At 36.7% G+C, this 19684-nt stretch overlaps 2 protein-coding genes across 2 annotated transcripts in view; one reads left to right on the top strand and one right to left on the bottom strand.

The window, feature by feature from the left end:
* Positions 1 to 19684, bottom strand: part of LOC139966835 (aspartyl aminopeptidase-like) — a 106759-nt gene that overhangs the window by 5135 nt on the left and 81940 nt on the right. The gene's annotated exons all lie outside the window — the stretch shown is intronic.
* LOC139967091 (hyalin-like) lies at positions 957 to 19375 on the top strand. Its single transcript, XM_071970810.1, has 11 exons — positions 957 to 1094; positions 1882 to 2036; positions 10979 to 11048; positions 12017 to 12310; positions 13260 to 13502; positions 14238 to 14480; positions 15216 to 15458; positions 16194 to 16436; positions 17172 to 17414; positions 18150 to 18392; positions 19128 to 19375. Exons 3-11 carry the CDS (start codon positions 10982 to 10984, stop codon positions 19373 to 19375), a joined length of 2067 nt encoding a protein of 688 aa, XP_071826911.1. The 5' UTR covers positions 957 to 1094; positions 1882 to 2036; positions 10979 to 10981.

Here is a 19684-nt window from a genome sequence, read left to right as displayed (position 1 = left end):
AAATAAAATTAGTACCTGGCAGTACCAGCATTATGTTTGAACTATTGCCATATTATCAGGCAACATAGAAATTCATAATAAATACTTGAATGTTACTTACTGTTAATGAAGGGCTATACCACTGGGGGTGGGGTGGGGTGTGTGTCATGTGTCAGTGTATTGAACTTAATTATTGATATACCCAACATGCAATTCTGGCTTTTGTAAATCGTTTCTCTGGATTTAGTTATTCAACGCATTCAGTAGAGCAGCAACGTTGAAAATCAATTCCTGAAGCTAGCACTGTAGCACATGCCGCGGATTCATCACATGCAGAATTGAATCGCTAGTGTGTTAGCTCCAGGATTCGTGCAGGAACCTGTGCTGCGAACCATGTGCTAGCTCCAGCTCCAGTTATTCATGCTACATGTTACGATGTTAAACACAAATTCGACTAAGATTCGAAACAAATAGGCCTATTTGATAGGGAATAATTTCGATTAGGGTTGTGCACATTTGTCTACAAAAACGACAAAAAAAGTAAATTAAGGTTTGGGAAAAAGTGGGGGGGGGGGCAAATGCCCCCTCTTGCCCCCCCCCCCGTAATCCCGCCCATGGTAGCTAATGTGCGAGCCATGAGTATCAGGTGCCAATTAAAAAAGCTTAAGTAAAGCCACATTCTACGATAAACAGTTGCTTTTCTCTCGATAAACTGAGTTTATCTAAAAAACCCTGTTTATCGCTCGATAAACAGAGGTTATCGACAAACCCTGCTGTTTTGCGCTCCATAAACTGAGTTTCAGTTATCGAAAAGCTACGGTTTTTGCTCGATAAAGCTGAGTTTATCGAATTATTGCACATTTGATGCGAAAAGCTATTTTGCTCGAAAACTCTGTTTTGCGAGACTGAGAAAAATACAGCGTAACAGTCGAAATAACTGAAATTCTCGAATTGTTGCACATTAGGCTTGCCATAGACCTACTGCTAGTGACGAGTGCCAAGTAATACTGTGTACGTAATCGGAAATCATCCCAAGTTTATTGCATCCCATCTATCAACAATTCATAGCCCTTAGTGCTGGGTTTATACAGCAAACAGCGGCTTGTGGAAAGAAGGTACATAGTATTCGTTAAAACAGACTGTTAAAATCCTGTTGATTTACTCCTTGATCAAAACAAACATCACCACTTATAGACTAATCCTAACACAGAGTGATAGTTGATCTGTCGAACCTAGCCTAATTTGCATACACGCATAGGGCTGAACTTCTACTTTTATTTTATATTTTAACATTTTTCGGATAGTTGCTAGAATGAAGGCCACCATCATAGCGTTTATGCGGTAATGGTGTAGCCAATCGTGAATAACTGATATGTAATGGCACTAAAGCATGTTATAGATTTATACATGTGAATCCATTATACGCAAATCCATGAAGTTATTAACGAGTAAAGCATCAGTGTTTGCAGATTGGCTTCAACGGATTGGCTTTACTACAGTCTTATCAGCAAGGGTCAATATCGAAATACATGAATTATTATCACCAGGTATATAATTGACCCACTTCAAATCACAACATAGCAGAACTTATCAATATAGGCAACGCCATTAAAATAAGCTCGTTGTCTGTAATATAAGTCTGGCAGTCTTTCTATCACATCTTTATACTTTAGACCCCAAACTGTTCCCTGGAGCCGCATAGAATCTTTCGTATATTATCTTCAAGTGGCTAACTTTTTTACCTTCCCCGAGGAAATAGATAACATTGCAAGGTAGGTACACCAAATTTTTGTTTTACCCAATACAAACACAATTACAAAAACATCATTGTTTCCTGTTCAGACCTACATCCTCTTGGCTAACACGTTGGGAATATTTATTTCCTTGTTCACTTTGTTTAAGACATCTGTTAACATCATCTATGGAACATTTAGAGATAAGGATTGGAGACCATGAATACGACAGGGTGAAATCCAGCCCAGGAGTGATTCCTTTGTCTTGACGCCCTGTATTGTTCTATTTCATTCACTTGACAAAAGAAAATCCTTCACAAAGAGGTTAGTTTCATTTTATTATCCAACAATACGTAACAATGAAACAATAATATTTGTGTTCATATTTAATCGAGATTTCTGTGTTTTGTTTTTGAAGTGATTGTATGCATGGCTACGAATGTAGTCGAGCGTGTCGAATCGACTTGTTACGTTTTGTTCCGTAAAAATAAGTACAGACATGTTTATCTAAGACATACAATGCATAAATGTGATAGTTTCATATTAGCTGTCATTTGTATTAAACATAAGCTAGAATGAAGAGACAGTGACAATTGAAAGAATGAGAAAAAATAGGCTCTTTTCCGTATGATATTTATTTATGACATAGGTATTTATTTCAATTTTTCGTGATGATAAAGGAGAAGCAAACTTAACATATATAGTTGTCGTATTTGACATAGACAACAGTCATGAACAACCCCCCCCCCCCCTCCCTACCCCTCCCTCCTACACCCCCCCCCCCCCAATGTTATGAAAAATCCTAATCCTGTTGAAATATCTTGTTCTTAAAGGAAACTTGAGCAAGTCTAGCAAGGACTACATCAAGTAAAATGTGCTTGGGCTTTGAATGTTGTAATGTTGATTATTAACACTTCTTACGTTTATTGACCAAGAAAAATCAGGAGAAATCAAAAGAAAAGTAAATGTTTCATCTCCACAGTGACCTTACCGCGGTGCAATAGTTGATTGGTAGTTGAATGAACTGTTCACCGCACATATCACTGTATCCTTAACTAAGATGAAGCTTGGAGTTGCTTCGCCTGAAACCTTACATTATTTCCAATTTTCTATATCTGCATAGTAATGTTTTATAGGTGTAACACATGCATGTTGTCACTTATAATATTGAAGCAATTTATGTATGCTACCCAGGAACCGTTTCATTACCCAAGCTATGTAACATTCCGATTAGTGTATTTAATAGATGATCATTGGGAAGGTGTGCTGGGGTGGCGGGGGAAGGGGTGTGAAAACTTGGAAATGAATTCACATTAATATAGTTATAATCAACTGTATATCAATCAGTGGCGTAGCAATCAGGATTATTTCAGTGGGGGAGCTGGGGGGGCTTGAACATTTCCTGGGGGGCTTCACCATTTTCTTGTTACTATCTAAGCGAAGCGCCACCATGGGTTGGCGCGCAGCATACGAAAATTTTTAGCTAAAAAAGGCCTCCAAGATCGTTGAAAATGACACTTCCTAGGCCTTCTAAGCTGCTCTAAGGTTTTCTCAACGTCCTATATTTTGAGATCCCATGTTTTGATATGGTCATCAAATAGTTTAGTAAAATGGAAAAATAACAATCCGGTAAATTACTTTAAAATATCATTACAAAACTTTTGTGAGTTTGACACCGGCATTGACATTTTTTCGACAAATATGCAAATTGTGCGTGGAAAATAAAGAAAGATTGACTGGGCTTTCAGCCAAGTAACATACTGAAATGACCAAACTATATGTCAAACTGACATCAAAGATTGCGTCTGAAATATTATTAGGGTGTTAGACTGATCGGCCGGCCGTGGCGGAGCTAGGGGTATTGTTCAGGGGGCGAGAATAGCCTGTGGGAGCGCTTTCGACACTATCTAAACGGTGCGCCACCACACGTTGGCGCGGAGCGTGCAGATTTTTTTTTAATAAAGATATTCCCTAGATCGCCGGCAAAGACCCTTTCCGGGCCTTGCTAATTTGCAGATAAACGAAGATTAAATATGTGTCAATGCCAATTGTGACAAGTCGGAAGTTTATATGGGTGTTGAAAGTACATGCGCTTCATCACAATCCCTGTGGTATCTGTGTGAGTACTCATGTTTTCGTAAAAATAGATCGAAAACCCCGTACAGTTCTTGGAAAGAGTTTCGTACAACAGAATTAAGTGCCAAGAAATTAAATACCGTCGTACGTTAGAGCATTTTGTCAGTAAACTACACCAACAAAATGTGACAAATGTCGATAGGTAGATGAGAGTGCAACTTAAAAGTCAATAATCCCGAATAAGTAAAAAGTGCTAAAAAGCTGAAAAGGGCGCCAGCAGTCCATTTGAGTCCGTCAGGTGGGGGGGGGGCATCCGCTCTCCTGAACGTTTGGACGCTCCGCCACTGTTGGCCGGTAGTTCTCAGCGATAGTGTTGTCTCTTTTCTTGAAAATTTTTAGCGGTTTTAAGAGCATCATGGGTACGTCCCAGGAGTGAAAACCCGATTGGAAATGTAACAAGGTATCGAGGCAATGACGCGAGCAATGATGTGAGAAACATGTGTATGATGTCAGCATTTTTACTTTTAACATCTTCTTTGGCATTCAAGTACCTGGAAACCACCTTTCTATAAGGTTAAAGTGTTGCTTACTAGCTTATTTGATCAGTTAATGCGCACTGGTTACAAGATACTGATTGGCTGTTTGTATTAGTATATATTAATGATATATTTTTCGCACATGTAATTTATTTTTCGACACCCAAAATCCCAGTGGGGGCGACTGGGTGGGCTATCGCCCCCACGCCCCCCGTAGCTACGCCACTGATATCAATCAACAATTTAACCATAAACCAGTATGGGTTGATTTGTTTTGATTGATCGAGAAAGGTATAAAAATCATGTTCTGAGATAAAAACGGTTCACGTCTAACTGACACAGCCACACACTGCCATGTCCGACTCAACTCGACCGTCGTGACCTCGTTTTCGTTAGTCAGGAACACCAATAGTCTGACTAATATACAGAGCGAATGAAAGACTGATGAGCACATACGACGTATTTTCACTGCTAACGACATATGTTCATTTAGGTCACATGAAAAGATACTGTCTCATGATTGGTTATATTTGTTAAAACTGGGCTGTTGTATTCGCGAATCGCCGTCCGAGCCCGAATAGGTTTTAATTAAACAAAATATTGATCAGTCTCAAGTATACTCCGGGCACTCTACCAGCCATTTCAAGGGCTTCCACGTTGCGATGGTTTTACAGATTAGCCAATGAAATCCATTATTATGCGTCGATTATATAATGAAAGTGTATCGAAATGATTTACAATTTTTACAAACTTTTTGTTAAAAATGTTCTATTTTTATGATAGAAAACCATATTGCGTATTGAAATAGTGCCGTGAATTAAATTTACATCGTATTATGCACGTTTGCATGTTTGTTACATTTATATAGGGATCAACCGGATCGTGACTACTATTTCTCTGTCATTTCTATAGTTTAGTAAGACGCTACTAATATTCAAACTGGGGTTATTAAAGTTAATATCTTCAACTTAATCAAGAGAAAACTGAGTTATTAAACATAATGTCGCCACGTCATTATACTACTGACGGATGTTACCCCATCGATATAGTTTTGTACAACCGGGACCTTTTGTAGAGAACCTTTGTGCCTTTTGTGATCAACACCTCACTACGAGTAACCAGATATCGAGTGTAGTTAAATCCTGCTCGAATCACATCAGAAATACTGGCAAATTTTGAAAATATCGCTCAACAAAAGATTGTAAAATCGCTGTATACAGTGCCTCATCACTTCGAGAATCGGCTACTGCAGCACTCTTCTGGGTGGTGTAGCAAAGAATGAGGTTAGGAGGCTCCAACGGGTGCAGAATATGGCAGCGTGCATCGGTCCAGAACGTCGAGACCTGACCATATAACTCCAATTCTGCGGATAAGATTTCGTATTCTCATGTATGTTTTATAAAATTGAGTTCACTATCTAGCGCCAGTGTATCGTCAGGAATTACTTACCATTTACCAACCCCGGCGCTTGCTACGTTCTTTTTCTTAAAAAATCCTTACTTCTTGTACCACCAGAAAGGAAGAAAATTGGCGAACAAGTCATCAGTTACATTTGTCCAAAGCTATGGAATGATTTGCCATAAGACACCAGGACTAGTCCAATGCTGCATTTATATAAATGTCGTTTGAAGACGTATTTGCTTAAAAGTTATTTTACGTAATATTACCTTTTCATAACCTCTGTTATTGTACTTTTATAACCTTCCATTTGATTTTTTATAACGTCCTATTGTATTTTTTTATCACGTCCTATTGTATTTTTTATCACCTCCTATTGTATTTTTAATAACATTTTATTGTGTTTTTTTTTTTGAATTTTTATGTGTTTTTGGCATGTTAGGATTGTTTTTATTTGGCTATTATTTGTTTTTACTGTATTTATTTTCTTTTTATCGTTTCATTTGTGAACCGCTTTGATACTTTTTTGTGATTTAGCGCTATATAAATGACGTATTTAGTATTACTGACATATTTTTTTTTCATATTCACGCCGTTAGTGTAAACATTTCGCGTCTCATAAAAATTTGCCCAGAGACATAACCAGATACTACTCAGAGCGGCTCGCGTCATTACTTTTTCCTAGAAGGGTTTGGTGTCATTATTATAAAGGGGCGTGTCTAACAAGGTTTACTTTCTACGCGATGGCGCAAAGCGCACAAGAACATTTCTGGTTTTAATTCTCCCCCCCCCCCCCCCACCAGATCACCGGAAATGGCACTTCTCGGGCTTGAAAAGGACCAACCAGGTGTAAACTTTGCCTGAGAGCCAAATATTTTTTGTTCCCCATCCATAACCTTTTTGAAGATAGTCAAGAGTCACACATCATGTTCGACATCATCTCCTGTGGATCATTGCATTTGTAAGTGATTCTACGTCGCGGCCCACAATACCCGTCAACCCAACTTCTCAAGGTTTTAAGCCCATTATTTGTTCAGAAAAAAATTTCTCGTGAATAAATTTAATTCAAAACGTACTCAAAATTTTTCACAAAATTTCATCTATGGTTTTCCAATATAGAAAAAACCTCCTTCAACCCCGAACAGACCTGTCAGAATTGCACGAGTAAAAGGAAGTATGATGAAGAATGTTGGTTAGGGAATTTCCGAAAATTCAGACACAGTTAATTCATTGGTGTACCAATATTAAAACCTGTTATAACGGCTAATATAAAACTTCGTTGAAGGAAATCTGCGTAGGAGGCGGGGGGGGGGGGGGGCTGCAGCCAGATATCCATGCAGTACAGTGTCCTTGGAATTTCTTGAGATTTTTCGGGCCTGATCTTGGGAAATTGCAAAATCGGGAGTGAACAAACTCCATGTAGGTCAGTACACGACCTCTAGAAGTCAATAATACACAACCCGATTACTTGTTATCGATGAAGTGGTGTCTTGCCGGATTTTGTCAAGGGCTTTGTACTACGGGCGAAGGTCTTTAATTAAGTTTCGTAACTCATCGGGAAGCGATTAGAGGGGTTGGATGTACGGTTGTGGGAAGCGCGTATTCATCCAGATGGGAACAATCTCAAGAAGTGATGCGTCCCCTCCCCCCCCCCCCCCGCCCATGATACGCCCTTGGATCCACTACATGATATTCACAGGAGATGTGCTCAATTGTCCAATCGCATGCGGAATGTATTTTAAGATTAATTGTACGAGTTACGGTACTAGGTTTGGGGTAACAATTAGCATTCAGGTCGGGGTGTATAACATGTTATCGGTGGATGGCTGTGTATCAACGAAGGACACAGATCTAGTGCAGTTCGCATATAGATCCTGGTCTAATACCGAAATGCGTCATGTTCCCCGACGACTCGGTCGAGTTCTAGAGCAGCCACAGTTGGTATCATAGCACAATTGTACAATTTTTTAAGGCGTCCATACACACGCGTTATGATAGACCTAAAAAAAATTTAAATATTAGCGAGAGAGAAAAATTGGAAACGTCAAAATGAAGTTGTCAATGTTATGGTTAGGGTAAGGGTGAGGCACACGCCCCTTCCGAAATGTTCGATCCGTCACTGGCTACCTTGCGTATACAATAAGGATCCCCGCTGTGATTATGTCACTGTTCCTTTTTCTCTTCCTAGCTTCTTGGCGTGTTTCTTCTACTTCCTCCTTTTCTTCTTTTCCTCTCTTTCTTCTTTTTCTTTTCCCTTCCTTTCTCTCCTCCTCCTCTTTTTTCCCACTTTTTTTTCCCTTTTTTCTTCTCTCTTTTTTATCTCCCCTTTTTTTCCCGGGTGCGCGCCCCAACGCCCCCCCCCTCCCTATGTTTATGCGTCAGAAATAAGTAATGGAATAAAAAAATAATAGATCTATAACTTGCCTAGGAAGTTATTGTGATGCACGTTGCAGTCATTGCCACATTGTAAATTCTAGTTTAGAACACGGGTGGAGGAAGGGGGCGGATAGACTTATTTGAACCCCAATATGGGTTAACTTACTTGTCAGTACTACCCAGGAAAAAGTTGGTGACTAGTTTCAACTGGTACCAGTACGTGTCTCCTGGGCAGATGGAATATATTACTGGGAGTTAAAACCTATCGCCCTACCCCAATCCAAATTTTTCTGCCTGTTTTTGTTTTCTCGACTGTAGATGCCAAGCACGTAAAGCCAAAACAGAAGAACGTACACTCTTCCACGACCCTGCACGTTGCAGTCATTGCCAAATTGAGATTTCTTCGTAGCGATAGCGCAGCAACACCCCATCATCGAAGGCCGATTAAATTTTTTATAATGTGACAACGGTCAATCGTCATGCTAAGGTTAAACTATGTTAATGCACATTTAGGCCTACCTGTATGCAGCTAGGCTTTCCTCGGTCTCAAACTCCCTCCATTTCAGTACTTAACACTGTTTATGTTACAGGTACCTAGACCTAGTGTCTTACCATGGCATGCATACAGATACGCGCACTATGGTTTCACACACTACGTACATGTCTGTGTATACACTACGAACAATGTTTTGCCACGTCAAATCTTGACGCCGAGAAAAGTTTAGTCCATGCATGAGTAATACGATGTTTTGCAGTAGATACGCCCCTTAATGATAATTACACTGAGCTCTATTGGGAAAAAAATTACGCGAGCGCCTCGCGTCATGTTTTCTCAGGACGAATGAGGTCAATTAATATTAAAAAAAGGACATTAATATTAAAAAAAGGACATTAATATTAAAAATTTCGAGGAAGCAATAAACTTGCGCAAGATCATGATACGTGGCGGAGTTTAATCACTTAGCATGCCGGATAGACGAGACTCAACTTACTACTACTACTACTACTACTACTACTACAAATGAGGTCAATTATCATAAAGGGGCGCCTTCAGCAACACATCGCATTACGCAAGCGCGTACTGTCCATGCATGCACTAAAATTTGGGCACAAAGATTCGTTTGAAAAACTAATTACACTTAGCATTCTGTTTTCAAATTCAAGACATTGGCGACTAGAAACGAGAAACTCATCATGGCAACCTTTAGAATTCTCCATATTCTTTGGGAGATTAAGCAAATTGATCGTTTCTCAAGGTGGGAAAATCTGAAGTTGCAAGAACGTTATGAACGTATTGATATATTCTAGGGTAGGCTACTGGAAAGAGCCTAACATGTTTTTCAATACCTATGATAGGCCCAGAAAATACTCGATAAAATTGCCCCTTTGACTTACACACAAAAAGTAATGTGGTTTTTACTAAGTCATTGTAGAAATGTTCACTATAGCTAAACTCTACCCATCAGTAGGATATCTGACAAGTTAGCCATTCATGGCAACATCAATTTTCCATATCATGACCATGGCATGATACATGAAGTTTTTGCACTACGAGAGGCCTAAAGTGGCCGAAACATACCTCAATTAACCCAATTGTTTTCACCAGATGTATGTCTATTTGCGTACTCTGACATCCAATCCACACAAAAAAACAGATTTGTTTCATAATTTATCAAGGAAGTTGTTCTCCTGATGCTTTAGGCACTTTTCCTGCAAAAGACTCAGTTGGATTGATATAGACTCTATTTGGAGTATGCCACCATACCAAACTTAGGGTGCTGGCAGGCACTCTCACTACTACATATTCTAGCAAAGGACTAACCTAGATTTAACGGTTAGGCTATTTGTTAATATTTGTTAAGCTGCTTGTATTCCATTAGAGAAGTCGGTATTAACGTCAAGATCAATAGTTGGCAGGAATCATTTAACATAGCTTAACTGTTAGTGTGACTGTTAGGCTATCTATGGAAATTAGTACAGTATCATGTGTATTTGCTTTCTCCCAAACAAGATGGTGTCCTGGTCATTGTTCATAATCTAAACACTGACTTCTAGAAAATAAAGGCCTTTACATTTTCAGATCAGTTTCTGACAGGGGTAGTTAGTTTCCAACACAGTTCTGACTTTCATCTCTGTTTGCAAAATATTTCTTCAAAAGTAACTGAAGTATATGTTGGTAATCAACTTGTCAGTTGGCTAGTGTTTTGACATACAGGTCAGTTAATCTTTAAATCTGTGCACTTTTTAGAACTAGGTTATTCAAAGCTGCAACTTAAATATCTTTCATTGTAAAGGTTTGCATTCATTGCTGGAATTTGTTTTGCTACTTTAATTTTTTATTTCATTGGATTTGTAGTGGTTGATTCATATATTCAATTCCAATACCACACATAACAAATTGCAAAATTTAAATTACATTCAAATTAAAACAGCAAAATAAAGAACACATCCTTTTTTGGTAAACACACAGCAAAAAGTTTCCATTAGCTATAACTTGGAGTGACAACTACTATTAGATCAAAAAAAATCTTATGAGAAGTATCATTGAATTCCTCAATTAAATGTCTATGAGAGACGGAGAGAAAGATAGGCTGGAGAGGAAGGAACAACTAACTTTGTATTCTGGTGCACTTTGATGAATTATTTCACCAATTTGAAGCGATTGAAGGATAGAACTACACCACAGAGCAAATCAAAGATCATCATGACCCTTGACCTTTAAGGAATGTTTCCCAGTATCTCTGTTTCTACAATCTGAGTAACAGTCTGCCTTATGAGTTATTATTACAAATGCAGTGTGACTTTCAATAGGGACACACTTTTGCTGGGTCCTTTCAAATTTCATATAATTGACCATATCAATTTCATTCTTTTTTTCAGGTCATGGCCTTTCTTAATTTTTGGAAGGAATTTGGATTTCTGTTCACTATGCTGGTTATTGCTGCTTCAGGTAAGTTCAGCAGCAAGTTAGGTCATTTTTGGTCAACAGGACTGAAGTTCTGATCTCTGAAGAGTTCTATCATGGTAACTCAAACACTAGAGTTTTAGTAAACTTCACACTTAACGTGGGTTCACCTTATTCAGTATGAATCCGCTATTGTTTTTAGCGGCCAAAATTCATTTGTGGTCGATGAAAATATAGTTCTCTAAACCTTTTAATCACAGTTGATCATAAAGTAAAGCTTTTATGATTATTGGCATATGGATTCACCTTATTTAGGTTATTTCCTTGCATGGACAGTTTACATCAGATATTCTACATAAAATGTGGCAAGGACTGACCAAATCTCATTACTTTCTGGTTGTCACTTGGTATGATCAGGTGATTAAGATCACCATTTGTGTTGCATGACAGCATTTAGAAGAGGTGACTCATATAAATTAAAACCACATAGCCAGACAGGTAGACAAACCTTTACTTTATTAATCTCTTGAGATTGTACACATGTTTGATGATGTGTTACATAGTTTAAAGATGAGGGCATTGCTATCTTTGCCTTTTGAATGCTCTGCAAGCACAGATAATTAACTGCAGTTCTTAGAAAAGCAACTACAAGAGTGTTTACCGCTACTTTCAAAAGTTAAATTATCTGACTTGTCTATCCATGTGGGACTTAACATTACATCATTTACAAGAGACAGATGGAAATACAGAAAAATTATACCATTGAACAATGAATAGAGCAAAATGGACGGAGTGAGACTGATGAAGAACCTAAGCAGAATGTCACGCATTCTAACTCTTTATATATTTACCTGCGCAGGCATTTTGAAGTAGATTTTTCTTCCCATAATTTAAACTTATCCGAGTTCAAAGTTTAATAGTGTAATTCATTCCAGTGGAATTGTCTGTACCAACATAACGCAGTTTGACGTTTTAGACCAATTTTAAAATTACTTTGATATCCTTTCCCCCAGATGAGCAGTCCTGTCAATCACGGGGATGCAACAATGCCCAAAGACGTACGTTTCATTATGCAGGTGGCTTAAAATGTTCAACGGGAAATCCGACAGTACCAGATAAAAATGACAGATGTACAGATACTAAAAATAGGCCTCTTTCATCTTCTGCAATCGTTACAAGTGGGGCTAACATTAACAATTTGCCCAATAACTTGGTATGCTTTGGTAGAAATTGGCACTACAAAAGATGTGGCTCGGGGTCTTCTTCGCGAAACTGTCAACGTGAAAGATGGATCTGCCGGAAACTAGGTAATGTTTAAATCATAGTTCATCGGTGCACTATCTTTTAAATATTTTAGCATCCTAAGGCGAGCAACATTTCATCTTGTGAAAAAGAAAAAAGTACCGCAAGGCACACTTATCAAGTACTTAGTTCATTTCTGGTGCCTAACATCTTCAATAATTAGATTTAATGTTACTCCTATGAATATTAATTGTGTACTAATTATGTATTAATGTTTGTGGCTTTGCAATGGGGACTTTGATATTGGTCTGAGGTCATTACAACAGCACAATGACACCATCGCAGACTATCAGAATGTTTACACAAATTAGAGCAAACTACAATGCAATGTAGTGATAAGATGTGCAACGCAATGATCTTATCCGTGATTCTTCAGTCGTTCACCACAATTAAGAAGATGTTTGCGCAACATTCTAGTTCCCGATATGACCCCAAAGTACCGTTTTACAAGAATTCAGTGGTTTTGAATATGAAAGGAAAGACAGAATTGTGAGAGTTGATAAGCAGCTATATAGTTTCACTATATTGAATGGATTAAGACTGGCTATGTAAATGATCAGTACTAGGGAGGGTATATCAAGTTTTAAATGAGCAAAGCTATTGTAACGTTTGATCTTCTGAACTAGCAGCAGTTGTTACCTACACCCATGATGTTTTACTTCCTTGATTGAAAAGTTGTAAAGACCGGTGAAAACCAATTTTAAGCATTCTTCCAGCTTAGAACATCATTACTGGCATATTTTGATATGTGGCTGACACTTGCAACTGCGCCTATTGTCAACATGTTTTGGACGACACATACTATAGCTTTTCTGACCATCAATTTGTTGAATATTAAGCGTTGGACAATGAGCAGTGTCACTTCTTATCACCTCTCGATGGTTACATCTACAAAAGAATTACATCTAAACACATTTTTTTGTTTATTTGTCTTATTTTCTTTTATATTTGCAGATGTGACTCACCCTACGGCTAGCTGTCCAAATGATATAGATACTGATGCAAGGCTGCAAAATGGAACCACTGCAAGAGTTAACTTTGTGGCATCATGTTCTGACAACAGTGACACAGGCATTCAAGCTGCTTGTAATGCAACAAACCAAACTGACTTTTCAGTGGGAGAAACAACAGTGAATTGTTCATGTAGAGATTTATCTCAAAATACTGATGAATGTTCTTTCACCGTCACAGTTAAAGGTTAGTTTGAGTGAATTTCTTACATATTGCTAAGAGGTTTTAAAACAAGGTTTCTGAATGCTTCCTTTATAATTGAATCTTTTCTCGAAAGTTTATTTTCCATTATAAATAAACAACAATAAAAGCCTAGTTTACATGATGGGAGTTTACTAAAAACTATCACAAACAAATGCTTGTATCAATCAACAGAAAATGTTTGGCTAGTTTAACAAGAAGCTAGACTCCATGGCTGATCTGCACAGATCTTACCTACATATGTAATGTTCTACATCCTTGACCAAAAATGTGTTCTTATGATCCCTTTCAAAACACAAAATTGATACTAAGTATTGGAATGGGCCTTTATGACATTTCAGACTGACCAAAGCTATATTGATAATTAACTTTATTGATGAACAACAAAGCTGTTACCTAAACCTATACCCATGATGTTTTACTTCCTTGAATGAAAAATTATAAAGTCAAGTGTTAACCTGTTTTAGACATTCTTCTGGCTTAAAAAACATCATTACTTGTAGATTTAACATTATGTGGCTGACACTTGCAACTGCATTTATTGTCAACATGTTTTTGGACGACATACTATAGCTTTTCTGACCATCAATTTGTTGAATATTCAGCGTTGGACAATGAGCAGTGTCATTTCTTATCAAATCCAAATTGCTAAATCTACAAAAGAATTACATCTAAATACCTTTCTTAGTGAATTTGTCTTATTTTCTTTTACATTTGCAGATGTGACTGACCCTACGGCTAGCTGTCCAGATGATATAACCACTGTTGCTAATCTGAAAGGAGAAACCACTGCTAGAGTTGATTTTGTGCCAGCATGTTCTGACAACATTGACACAGGCATTCAAGCTGATTGTAATGCAACAAACCAAACTGACTTTTCAGTGGGAGAAACAACAGTGAATTGTTCATGTAGAGATTTATCTCAAAATACTGATGAATGTTCTTTCACCGTCACAGTTAAAGGTTAGTTTGAGTGCATTTCTTACATATTGCTAAGAGGTTTTAAAACAAGGTTATCTGAATGCTTCCTTTATAATTGAATCTTTTCTCGAAAGTTTATTTTCCATTATAAATAAAGAACAATAAAAGCCTAGTTTACATGATGGGAGTTTACTAAGAACTATCACAAACAAATGCTTGTATCAATCAACAGAAAATGTTTTGCTAGTTTAACAAGATGCTAGACTCCATGGCTGATCTGCACAGATCTTACTTACAGATGTGATGTTCTACTTCCTGGACAAAAAATGTTTTCTCATAATCCCTTTCAATCACAAAATTGATACTAAGTTTTGGAATGGGCCTTTATGACATTTCAGACTGACCAAAGCTATATTGATAATTAACTTTATTGATGAACAACAAAGCTGTTACCTATACCTATACCCATGATGTTTTACTTCCTTGAATGAAAAATTATAAAGTCAAGTGTTAACCTGTTTTAGACATTCTTCTGGCTTAAAAAACATCATTACTTGTAGATTTAACATTATGTGGCTGACACTTGCAACTGCATTTATTGTCAACATGTTTTTGGACGACATACTATAGCTTTTCTGACCATCAATTTGTTGAATATTCAGCGTTGGACAATGAGCAGTGTCATTTCTTATCAAATCCAAATTGCTAAATCTACAAAAGAATTACATCTAAGTACCTTTCTTAGTGAATTTGTCTTATTTTCTTTTACATTTGCAGATGTGACTGACCCTGCGGCTAGCTGTCCAGATGATATAACCACTGTTGCTAATCTGAAAGGAGAAACCACTGCTAGAGTTGATTTTGTGCCAGCATGTTCTGACAACATTGACACAGGCATTCAAGCTGATTGTAATGCAACAAACCAAACTGACTTTTCAGTGGGAGAAACAACAGTGAATTGTTCATGTAGAGATTTATCTCAAAATACTGATGAATGTTCTTTCACCGTCACAGTTAAAGGTTAGTTTGAGTGCATTTCTTACATATTGCTAAGAGGTTTTAAAACAAGGTTATCTGAATGCTTCCTTTATAATTGAATCTTTTCTCGAAAGTTTATTTTCCATTATAAATAAAGAACAATAAAAGCCTAGTTTACATGATGGGAGTTTACTAAAAACTATCACAAACAAATGCTTGTATCAATCAACAGAAAATGTTTTGCTAGTTTAACAAGAAGCTAGACTCCATGGCTGATCTGCACAGATCTTACTTACAGATGTGATGTTCTACTTCCTGGACAAAAAATGTTTTCTCATAATCCCTTTCAATCACAAAATTGATACTAAGTTTTGGAATGGGCCTTTATGACATTTCAGACTGACCAAAGCTATATTGATAATTAACTTTATTGATGAACAACAAAGCTGTTACCTATACCTATGCCCATGATGTTTTACTTCCTTGAATGAAAAATTATAAAGTCAAGTGTTAACCTGTTTTAGACATTCTTCTGGCTTAAAAAACATCATTACTTGTAGATTTAACATTATGTGGCTGACACTTGCAACTGCATTTATTGTCAACATGTTTTTGGACGACATACTATAGCTTTTCTGACCATCAATTTGTTGAATATTCAGCGTTGGACAATGAGCAGTGTCATTTCTTATCAAATCCAAATTGCTAAATCTACAAAAGAATTACATCTAAGTACCTTTCTTAGTGAATTTGTCTTATTTTCTTTTACATTTGCAGATGTGACTGACCCTGCGGCTAGCTGTCCAGATGATATAACCACTGTTGCTAATCTGAAAGGAGAAACCACTGCTAGAGTTGATTTTGTGCCAGCATGTTCTGACAACATTGACACAGGCATTCAAGCTGATTGTAATGCAACAAACCAAACTGACTTTTCAGTGGGAGAAACAACAGTGAATTGTTCATGTAGAGATTTATCTCAAAATACTGATGAATGTTCTTTCACCGTCACAGTTAAAGGTTAGTTTGAGTGCATTTCTTACATATTGCTAAGAGGTTTTAAAACAAGGTTATCTGAATGCTTCCTTTATAATTGAATCTTTTCTCGAAAGTTTATTTTCCATTATAAATAAAGAACAATAAAAGCCTAGTTTACATGATGGGAGTTTACTAAAAACTATCACAAACAAATGCTTGTATCAATCAACAGAAAATGTTTTGCTAGTTTAACAAGATGCTAGACTCCATGGCTGATCTGCACAGATCTTACTTACAGATGTGATGTTCTACTTCCTGGACAAAAAATGTTTTCTCATAATCCCTTTCAATCACAAAATTGATACTAAGTTTTGGAATGGGCCTTTATGACATTTCAGACTGACCAAAGCTATATTGATAATTAACTTTATTGATGAACAACAAAGCTGTTACCTATACCTATACCCATGATGTTTTACTTCCTTGAATGAAAAATTATAAAGTCAAGTGTTAACCTGTTTTAGACATTCTTCTGGCTTAAAAAACATCATTACTTGTAGATTTAACATTATGTGGCTGACACTTGCAACTGCATTTATTGTCAACATGTTTTTGGACGACATACTATAGCTTTTCTGACCATCAATTTGTTGAATATTCAGCGTTGGACAATGAGCAGTGTCATTTCTTATCAAATCCAAATTGCTAAATCTACAAAAGAATTACATCTAAGTACCTTTCTTAGTGAATTTGTCTTATTTTCTTTTACATTTGCAGATGTGACTGACCCTGCGGCTAGCTGTCCAGATGATATAACCACTGTTGCTAATCTGAAAGGAGAAACCACTGCTAGAGTTGATTTTGTGCCAGCATGTTCTGACAACATTGACACAGGCATTCAAGCTGATTGTAATGCAACAAACCAAACTGACTTTTCAGTGGGAGAAACAACAGTGAATTGTTCATGTAGAGATTTATCTCAAAATACTGATGAATGTTCTTTCACCGTCACAGTTAAAGGTTAGTTTGAGTGCATTTCTTACATATTGCTAAGAGGTTTTAAAACAAGGTTATCTGAATGCTTCCTTTATAATTGAATCTTTTCTCGAAAGTTTATTTTCCATTATAAATAAAGAACAATAAAAGCCTAGTTTACATGATGGGAGTTTACTAAAAACTATCACAAACAAATGCTTGTATCAATCAACAGAAAATGTTTTGCTAGTTTAACAAGAAGCTAGACTCCATGGCTGATCTGCACAGATCTTACTTACAGATGTGATGTTCTACTTCCTGGACAAAAAATGTTTTCTCATAATCCCTTTCAATCACAAAATTGATACTAAGTTTTGGAATGGGCCTTTATGACATTTCAGACTGACCAAAGCTATATTGATAATTAACTTTATTGATGAACAACAAAGCTGTTACCTATACCTATACCCATGATGTTTTACTTCCTTGAATGAAAAATTATAAAGTCAAGTGTTAACCTGTTTTAGACATTCTTCTGGCTTAAAAAACATCATTACTTGTAGATTTAACATTATGTGGCTGACACTTGCAACTGCATTTATTGTCAACATGTTTTTGGACGACATACTATAGCTTTTCTGACCATCAATTTGTTGAATATTCAGCGTTGGACAATGAGCAGTGTCATTTCTTATCAAATCCAAATTGCTAAATCTACAAAAGAATTACATCTAAATACCTTTCTTAGTGAATTTGTCTTATTTTCTTTTACATTTGCAGATGTGACTGACCCTACGGCTAGCTGTCCAGATGATATAACCACTGTTGCTAATCTGAAAGGAGAAACCACTGCTAGAGTTGATTTTGTGCCAGCATGTTCTGACAACATTGACACAGGCATTCAAGCTGATTGTAATGCAACAAACCAAACTGACTTTTCAGTGGGAGAAACAACAGTGAATTGTTCATGTAGAGATTTATCTCAAAATACTGATGAATGTTCTTTCACCGTCACAGTTAAAGGTTAGTTTGAGTGCATTTCTTACATATTGCTAAGAGGTTTTAAAACAAGGTTATCTGAATGCTTCCTTTATAATTGAATCTTTTCTCGAAAGTTTATTTTCCATTATAAATAAAGAACAATAAAAGCCTAGTTTACATGATGGGAGTTTACTAAAAACTATCACAAACAAATGCTTGTATCAATCAACAGAAAATGTTTTGCTAGTTTAACAAGAAGCTAGACTCCATGGCTGATCTGCACAGATCTTACTTACAGATGTGATGTTCTACTTCCTGGACAAAAAATGTTTTCTCATAATCCCTTTCAATCACAAAATTGATACTAAGTTTTGGAATGGGCCTTTATGACATTTCAGACTGACCAAAGCTATATTGATAATTAACTTTATTGATGAACAACAAAGCTGTTACCTATACCTATACCCATGATGTTTTACTTCCTTGAATGAAAAATTATAAAGTCAAGTGTTAACCTGTTTTAGACATTCTTCTGGCTTAAAAAACATCATTACTTGTAGATTTAACATTATGTGGCTGACACTTGCAACTGCATTTATTGTCAACATGTTTTTGGACGACATACTATAGCTTTTCTGACCATCAATTTGTTGAATATTCAGCGTTGGACAATGAGCAGTGTCATTTCTTATCAAATCCAAATTGCTAAATCTACAAAAGAATTACATCTAAATACCTTTCTTAGTGAATTTGTCTTATTTTCTTTTACATTTGCAGATGTGACTGACCCTACGGCTAGCTGTCCAGATGATATAACCACTGTTGCTAATCTGAAAGGAGAAACCACTGCTAGAGTTGATTTTGTGCCAGCATGTTCTGACAACATTGACACAGGCATGCAAGCTGATTGTAATGCAACAAACCAAACTGACTTTTCAGTGGGAGAAACAACAGTGAATTGTTCATGTAGAGATTTATCTCAAAATACTGATGAATGTTCTTTCACCGTCACAGTTAAAGGTTAGTTTGAGTGCATTTCTTACATATTGCTAAGAGGTTTTAAAACAGGGTTATCTGAATGCTTCCTTTATAATTGAATCTTTTCTCGAAAGTTTATTTTCCATTATAAATAAAGAACAATAAAAGCCTAGTTTACATGATGGGAGTTTACTAAAAACTATCACAAACAAATGCTTGTATCAATCAACAGAAAATGTTTTGCTAGTTTAACAAGAAGCTAGACTCCATGGCTGATCTGCACAGATCTTACTTACAGATGTGATGTTCTACTTCCTGGACAAAAAATGTTTTCTCATAATCCCTTTCAATCACAA

This window comes from Apostichopus japonicus, chromosome 4, assembly GCF_037975245.1.
Source record: "Apostichopus japonicus isolate 1M-3 chromosome 4, ASM3797524v1, whole genome shotgun sequence".
Lineage (NCBI taxonomy): Eukaryota > Metazoa > Echinodermata > Holothuroidea > Aspidochirotida > Stichopodidae > Apostichopus > Apostichopus japonicus.
The sequence above is the reverse complement of the archived record's forward strand: the minus strand, read 5'-3'. Positions and strand labels throughout refer to the sequence as shown.

Excerpts from the sequence above, each read along its gene's own strand:
- LOC139967091 (XM_071970810.1), top strand. The coding sequence starts at position 10,982 with ATGGCCTTTCTTAATTTTTGGAAGGAATTTGGATTTCTGTTCACTATG. Across the intron at positions 11,049-12,016 it reads GCTGGTTATTGCTGCTTCAG|ATGAGCAGTCCTGTCAATCA; the intron begins GTAAGTTCAGCA and ends CCTTTCCCCCAG. Across the intron at positions 15,459-16,193 it reads TTTCACCGTCACAGTTAAAG|ATGTGACTGACCCTGCGGCT; the intron begins GTTAGTTTGAGT and ends TTACATTTGCAG.